General features: G+C 41.9%; 1 protein-coding gene across 4 annotated transcripts in view; it reads left to right on the forward strand.

The window, feature by feature from the left end:
• Positions 1–2,939, forward strand: part of MBOAT1 (membrane bound glycerophospholipid O-acyltransferase 1) — a 56,960-nt gene extending 54,021 nt beyond the window's left edge. For all 4 annotated transcript variants that reach the window (XM_085540153.1, XM_015854751.2, XM_085540151.1 and 1 more), the window contains one exon: positions 1,084–2,939. In XM_085540153.1, coding sequence (XP_085396279.1) covers positions 1,084–1,216 — 133 coding nt within the window. In that variant the 3' untranslated portion in view covers positions 1,217–2,939. The remainder of the gene's footprint in view (positions 1–1,083) is intronic.
• The last annotated feature ends 5,640 nt before the right edge of the window (positions 2,940–8,579 follow it).

Raw genomic sequence — 8,579 nt, forward strand, 5'->3', positions numbered from 1 at the left:
AAAGAGGATTCATTCCTCTAGCATAAAAACAAAAATGATGGTCAATATGAAATCACATTGCTAGCCTTAAAACAACAGAAATAAATATACATAACTAACTTAAGTTAGTTACAACTTTTATACTGTGCCAGTATAAAAAAAAAAAAAAAAAAAAGTACTGAATACCCAAATTTTGAATAAAGAAAATTATGTTTCCATCCTTGTCCCCAGCTGAATCATCACTTTAGTATTTTTTTTCCCTAGTGAATTTCAAAGTAATTAACACTTTATGCAGAATCAAGGAAATTTTAAACCATTGGACTAGAACATGAGTTTTTGGAGCTTTGCATATCCAACAGTGGTAGTAAGCACCATGTGAGGATATTAATGACTGCAGCAAAAAGCGCAAGTGAGACCACACAAAGATGCATCTCCATTATTAAGAGCTGGACCACACTGCTCCCAAACTGGTTCCTCTCCAAGCGGGCACAGCCTCATGTGGTTAATTTAAGTATTTTTGGTTTCTGTTCAATTTTGTGTGTACAAAGTTATTGGAAATAAAAATATTTGATATTTACTAAGATATCAAAGAAAGGTATCTCTGAGTAGTTGCCATAAAAAACAAGTCCCTTCTGTAGCTGCCAATATCTTACCTTCCTCAGATAAAAAGTGAATGTTTTGGTTTATTTCAGATCTCAGCATTTGAAATATTTCTTTTTCTTTCCCATTCAGTTGCTTATTTTAATTTTAACTGGTACAATCTGATGTTCATGAAGGATTTATTTTCAGAACGTAGCCCGGTGTACTCTAACATTAAAAGAGAGACGGTGAATCTAGGGTTCATCTATGTGGGCTTATCTGAGCTGTCAGACTTTGGATAGTGGAGTTAGCTGATTGATTCCTTGCCTCATTAACGTCTATGACAATGTTTTCATTGATGCATAGACTGAGTGAGACTCAGGGTTTTATTTTGGTGCTTACTAGGTCATGTTCATGCAATCTGCATTCATCCATTAGAACTAAATTCTATATGGGCTTAATGAGGTTGCTCAATTCATGTTACTACCAACAAACATAATATTCTCTTTCTGGTTTTATTCCCAGGTCTATGTATTTTCACATGCACATTCTAAGCATCTTGGTTTTGCTTTTATTACCAATCAGACCTCGAACACACTCTGTAAGAAAACCTCAAAATCAGGCCAACCAGAACTCTGTTAAAAGCAAAGACAAATGATATCTCCAAAGGAAATTGCCAACACTGGGAAACGATCTGTCATAATGGAAACAAAGAAGAAGACGGAAGCAACAGGAGTTGAAATACAAGTGGCATTTATATAGGTTATCTTAAAATCTTACTGGACAAGGCAGAAGAGAGCCTGAAAGACTGCATTTCAAATGACTCCAGTTAACAGAGATTTACAGGCTATGTTTACAGGCTCATGGGGCATTTTGATTTTTTAAGTATTTTTATGAAATGTTTTTTATATATTTAAACTTTTTCACACAGAGAGGCATTTTTGCCCTTTTACAGAAACATACAATTATTAATCAAGAATCTGGTGATTAAAGGGACAGGAAGCAGGAATCACAGAGTTAAATCTGCTGCCTGATAGTCTGGTGCTGGGATGGCTGACAGGAGGGCTTCTCATATCTTGACTCAGTAGGGAGATGGCATGATGTCATGGTTTTGGAGCAGAAGGGCAAAAGTTCGCTTGATCTTGATTTTCAGTACGAATACAGAACGTGAAAGTGGGGCCTCACGATCCTTCCGACACATGAGCAAAAAACTACAGAAAGGAGGAGCTCAGTATGCTTTTGCTGCCTTCTTCCTGCTCTCTGGGCAGGGCAAACCCAAAAGTGCAAGGGCTGCAGCCTGAGCTCAGTGGCAGGGGTATTTCAAATCCCTTCAAGTGGCACCTCCTGGCATGAGGGCAAGTCCCTTGGGAATAGATGTCTGGGAACACTGTCATCTGTCTAGACCAACGTCTAAAATCAAATCAAAAGAAAAGAGTAGCAAAGGAATTAATACAAACCCTGTAGAGTTGGGCTTCAGTAATGACGCAGCTGGTACTCATTGCTACATCAGCATTACTTTGCAGTTTTACAGTGATGCAGCCCTTCCATTTCAGTATGAAAATAACTGAGAAGCAATGCAAGTTTTGAGTTCCAGGGCTCACAGTTACGAGTTAAATCTAAAAAGGGTTTATAATTGATCAGACTGTTCTATTCAAAAACCTCCTTTCTTGTGGAGGGGTTACTTTCCAGCATGGCAACACTAAAACAAGATCTAAACAGTAATTATCTTAGGAATCATAACTAATTCAGTACAAGATAAAGATTTTGATGGGTTCTGAGCATCACAGGAGTCACAACCAAGTCCTTGTGTGATCTCAGCAAGTGACTGAGCCTTTCAGTGCAGGTTTCCCTGCTTATGAAGTCCCTAGCTTACAGAGACGCGAGGTTTCCTTCTTAAGGGCTTGTAGCGCTTTGGGATGACTTGCCTCAAGGTCTTTTTATTATTGTTTGTTTGTTTGTACACACTTACCCAGGAAAAACAAAAACAGGCTGACAGCACGCATCAAAACAAGCATAAACAAACAAGCAAACAAAACAAAACTTTTCCAGGAATATTTTTCTCAGGATTTTGTAGCAGCACTTCCCTTGTTAAAGTATTGGTACTTCTTGATCATGTAACCAACGTGATTGAGAGAAGAATCTGCTGTTTACTGCACTCTGTTATTCATGGCAGATGAAAATTGTGCAGAGTCCTAATGTTTTGGGAGGAAACAAATCAATGAAACCAGAATGAGGGTTAAAAAGTGTTTGATCTTCTTTTCTCTGGTGGGAAGATTTTGTCCTGTGATCACCTCATGATTTAGAGATTTTATTTGCTAATTTATTTGGAAGGCGAGATGGTATTAAAAGATTGTTCTGAATAAACAAACTGCTTTGTGTCACTGCCTGGCATTGTCAATGGAAGTCAAATGTGAAAATGGGTGACTGAGTCAGCACCTTTTGAACTCCACATGTCTGCTGGATTGGACCGGATGATGTGTTTTAGGTCATGCTCCTATTGAAACAGAGACAAGAAACACACCATGTATTTCTGTGGAAGTAGAACCTGTCCCTAACTTGGCTGGTGCTCGTTTGTCCTTGTGGTACCTCTCTGAGTGGCACTGTATGAGAGGCCAGGCCTTGTCAGTGGGGCACCTTCTGCAGGGGTTCATGTGAATGGAATTTGCTTCACTCTAATGCCATCCACTTCTGTTGTAGGTTTCAGCTTCTGCAGTGCTAGGTAGCAAACTCATATCCTTTCATCACATTGTATTCTCAGTCTGCAGTTCTGCCTGAAAATGGTAGGTTGAATAAACACCATTCACGCTGTTTATATTTAGTTTATATTATTATGTGAAATAAGTTTCTAATGTTTCTTTTTCCCAAAATATTTCATTGTAAGGAAACTAGCAAGTTAGTCTAATCTCAAAGCTGGGAAAAAAAAGGAACCCAAAATCCTAACTATATTTTATTACTGTAGACTAGGCAGCTTACATGTCAGCCTTGCAAGAGTAGTGCTAGATCTAAATTGCTGTAAAATATTCTTTTGAAAAGAGGCATTCACTTTGGAGCTGCCTTTCTAAATCTCTTGCGCTGGGTCTCCCTGTCCTTGTTATTTTCTCAGGGGGAGAAACTCCTGCTTTATAGAAAGACTGCAAATGGTCACTGCTAGCTGGGGGGACTCTGCTGGCTGGAACTAACACAAAGAGCCAAAGCAGGTTACAAGTGCATTCTATTAGAAACTTGAGGTACTGAACTGGCATTGCTCATCTACACTATTGGAAGGTGTGCTTCAGGAGCTGAAATATGAGACTGTTATCAACATGATGCTAGTTTCGAATCACTCTCTGGGTTCCTGGTGCTGCAGAAAGCTTCAGAGCTGGGCTTCTACAGAGACAAAAACAGTCTGGGTGGTTTATGAGAGACAAGTATTGGGCCAACTGATAGAAGTGAAAAGGATTGATTGTATTAGTTTAACAATGTTTCTATTTTAGGTACAAGAATGTAAAAATTAGACACGGCCTCCACACGCTTTGGACTGAAGGCAAATTCCAGCTACTATTTTTCAGTATATTTGGCAGCATTAAAACTGGACTAGAAACTGAGGTCCATTTGGGAGAGAGGTTTGAATAAAGAGTGAAACTTCCTTTCAGCTTAGCTCTGGGACTCAAATTTGAAGAAGGAAAAAAACAGCAATTTCCTTGGTGGGCTGGAAGCACAAACTCTTTTCTTTCACTGTCCTGTGAGCTGTCCCCACTCCCTGAATATATTCCTGAATGCCCCTTTGGAGCATGACAAGGAAAGGAGGCAGTGTAAATGTGGGTTCTGAGGTAGGCAAATATTTTTTCTCCCTTTCTGGCTGCTCTGCATACGTAGCACATAGCTGGAATTTTTGCATTGCTTGAAATGAGGTAGGCGGGTAAGAAGGCCATAGATTTTTTACTCTACTGGGAGGTATTTCTGTGAACCTGCATTTACCTCTCCAACTGTATATGTGAAAGCAGGCTTAGTAAACTAGATCCTTTCTTAGAAACACAGGTTGAAATCTTGACACCAAAGTAGTAAAATTCTCATCAGCAAGGTTGCTGTCTGCTGTATAAATTCTTTATCCCTGAAATGGGGACTTGAGAAAAATATCCCACTGGTTGGAGGAGTAAAGGAAGCAAGTGAAAACAAACTATAGCTCTTAAAAAATGTGTTATAAGGAGTCCCTGTGTTATATTGTGAACAGAAGAAGAGCACAGTTCCCTGCATCCTTGCCCAAGACAAAGTATCATTCTCAGTTACGTATTAAAAAATCAAATACGATTTTTTGAGGGGTTGTTCTCTTTTTTATGTTGCTGAACTGATGTACTTCAATTCCCAGGTCCTAGAAACAAAGTGGGAAGCCTTGCCAGATGCCTCAGCATGAGAAATAATGAACAGCGTGTGCTTCAAGAATAGAATCTCTTGCACTTTCTGCTGCTCCCTTTCTTCTTAGACGTGACAGCAATGATATGCACAAAATGTCTGGATTTTCTGCTGGGTGGAAACTGCAGCTCTCAGTCTGTGTGCTGCTGTGGGGGGGAGTGGATGCACACTGCATGGTTATGCTGACAGCTGGTGCCCTCTGCGGGTGAATGGGCTGAGAGAGAAGGTGCACTGACTGTGGGTTCCACAGATGTGCTCTGCATGCTTAGTGCTGGTGGGAAACGAAAGGCCTAATTAGATGGGAAAAATTAATAGTACACGAGGGAATGCTGCCTTATTTTTAGCAAATAGGTTTATATGCCCTAAAAGCTTGGGTTACACCCTCTTTCATGTGACTTATATAGTCTGTGGAAGGGAACCACAGGATGGGGATAAAACATTTCCGAGACTGCCCTCAAACCTCATTTACTGTCTGTTCACAGGCTAACAGCCTAGAGGCTTTTCTACTGCAGTGTTGTTCCCTGCACATCAGGACCGGAGCTGTGCCTCTTGCCTGAGAAGAATGGCAGCGGGTTTAGGAGCACTTCTGGCACATGAAAAAGCAGGCAGAAATAACAGCAGAGGTGGGACAAGGGGTTATGACACAGGATGGGGAGCATCCCCTTCCTGCCCAGGGGATCTGCCTGGGGGATAGCACACAGCACCATGTGGGGCTTTCCCAGCTGCCTTCTGTTTTTTGGGAGTGGTTTTGTTTGCAGACAGCCCTGTGGTCCCAGCAGCCTGCTGTCAGCCTGCTTCCATTAGACTTCTTGACTGATGTTCAGTTTAATGAGCCTCTGTACGGAGGGTCATTCAGTTTGGCAATTATACCTATAAATCCACTCGTGGCAGGGCTCAAATAACCTTTTGCACATAGTTCTTCATGAAATGACTATCTGATTAATTAACATTAATTTGTCCACTGTATGGAACCAGATGCAGCCAGTATGAAACCCTCCACTCTGATGTGTGGGCACTGTGTGAGCTGGGAGGATTTGGGGACAGGAATGGCTCTGATGTTGCTTCAAGCCTCTCTCAGCTTTTTTTTTTTTCCCCTCTTTCTTCCTCTCTCTCTTTGGTCCCAGTTGATTAACATTCCAGGGCAGCATCATATAACAGGGGGCAAAATTCAATTAATTGAAAATGAAATATTTATAACCTTACTCTATGTGTCTATCAGAGAAGGGTGCTTAATAGATCTTCTCATTAGCATGGACTGGTGACTCACTTCTCTGCTTTCACAGTCATTTGGAATTAAAATCCAATTAATCTAATGTCCCTGTGAATATTATTAAACTATTTGAAAAACTGCATAGAAGAGATATGAGGCAGGGGGTGAGGGGCTAAGAAAAGAAGAGGGAATATGTCTTGAGCTCATGAAGATTCATTTCTTCCTTGCTGAACAAATAGTCCGGAAAGACAAATTTCCTGTTTTCTGGAAAGTGGGGAGCTAATTCTTAATACCAAAAGCCTGAGGATGGAGAAATAGCTCACTTCCTACTGTCACTGTGCAGAGCTTTGTCATCTTTCAACATGCAAAGAAATGTATTTACCTCAGTCGGCCTTCCAGGTTGCTCTCATTTCTTGGCCATTAATGCTCCCCAGTGTTCTCCTGATGCCACGCCCAGGACCTTACAAAAGCTATTTGAGCACCAGATAACCATGGGGCCATTCCCAGCTATGCAGCAATATACAGCTACCCCAAGGCTGCAGAGCTGGCCCTGTGGCCTAAGACCCTGTTGTGCAGGGTCTGAGAGTGCTATTGGCTGCATGGTGCAGACATAGCCTGGAGGACTATTTAATTGTTAAATATCTTCATCTCTTCAGTGGATGGGGCACTGACCCGATTCTCACTGAGGAGGGATCTGAACCATGAATTTCACAGGCAAAGTTTGAGCAGGAGGGATATTTCTAAATTGAATATGCTTCTAATGGGAATGACTTGAGGCCAAAATCCTTTAATGACTCTAAGGAATTCAGAGACACTGCTGCAAGAGAATGTAAGTCAGGAGATAAATATTCTGAGATTGAAGAATATTCTGGATATTCACATATAAAATATTTCTCTTTTACTTAAAAAAAAATAATAATAATCTGAAAGATCTACCTATAAAACTTTGTTTTGCTTCATTTTGTTTGCTCTGTGCTTTAGGTAGAAGTAGTCTTTTCCTTTATAAGCTGCCCCTTTTTTTTTCTTTCCACTAGAAGCCTGGTCCAAGCCTCTTGGTTCACTCTGTGCATCTTCAGGGAGCATGAAACAAGAGTTTGAAGCTGTAATCCTCTTCACTCTGTAGAAACCACAGTATCTGGAATGTGGCAGCACCTCACACCCAACCTGTGGTGCCCTGATGGTGAGCTGAAATCTGCTGCCACCACACACTGCTGCTGTTTGGGCTCAGTAGTGTTTGATACCTGCTTTTTTTCTGTCTGTCTGCCTGTATTTATTTATTGCTGCTGACTTGCCATGAAGGATTTAGGGAGGTGGCTGAGTCTGAACTGCAGGCTGAAAATTTTATTATCTGAGGCTCTAATTGAATTTGCTTTTGACATTCAAAGGGATTGAGTGATCGTAGCAAAACTCTCGACTCCAATCAAATTAAAGGAAGACATGAGTTTTGTTCTCTGTAAGTCTGCTTTCTCTGCAATTGGATATTGCTTTCCATATGTCCTTTTTCCAAGCCTACCACCATTCTGACCCAAGATAGATGTAGTGGCCTTCCTTGGTGCTCTCCCTCTACCCCGCTGTCTGTTGTTTATGGTCTCTGACCAAACCCCAGTGGTCAAGGACAAGCAGGCTGACTCTGGCATCTCCGCAACAGGAAAACAGTGAGAAAGGCAACGTAACATCAAATGTGCTTTTCTCAGTTGAGAAGATTGTGCTCCCACTTTACTCTGCTACAAAATGACTGCTGCTGATGAAGGGCAGTGGAAAATCAAGTCCAGGGCCTTTTTTTTCAGTCTTCTGCGGTCGCCTGCACACTTCAGGCACTGTATTAATCGTAATTTCTTCCACATTGCTGCTCTGTCTGCAGGCTTCCTTTGAGCAGTGCTTTTTGTTCTGTTCTTTCCTCCAGCAGGCTCCAGCCTTTCTGGAAGCGGCTGCCGGAGCTCTTTCCCAGGGCGCGGGCATGCCAGCCAGCGCATCAATCCACTTTTGTTTCCATTATGCCAGCTTCCTGCAAAGCTTCAAATTAATTTTAATGCCTCCTTCAATTTCAAGGCCTATAAAAAGATCTCAGCTCTGCCTACCTTGGTGAGCTGGGACCTGTTCAGGAATCCAGAGGATGCTGGCATGGTGGTGCTGGGGGTATCCGTTTCCTCTTCTTGCATCCAGCCAATTCCTGGCACCATCTAGTGGGAAACATCCGGACCCTTCCTGGCAGCCGTGATGGAGGATAGTGGATATGCACCCTGCCCTCACTGTGCTGAGTCGGGGAGTCCCAGCAGGGCAGTCCCAAGCACTGTGCCCACTGCTGGCTCTGAATTTGCTGGCTCTGTGATTACCCAGTGCAGCCTGACATCTTACCCTGTGGAAATGGTAACTCCTTTTCCACTTTGTGGTACTGACACCTCTAAGCTCCCTGTGAAGCATC

This window comes from Coturnix japonica, chromosome 2 (assembly GCF_054131305.1).
Source record: "Coturnix japonica strain WE chromosome 2, WE-NBRP24, whole genome shotgun sequence".
Taxonomy (NCBI): domain Eukaryota; kingdom Metazoa; phylum Chordata; class Aves; order Galliformes; family Phasianidae; genus Coturnix; species Coturnix japonica.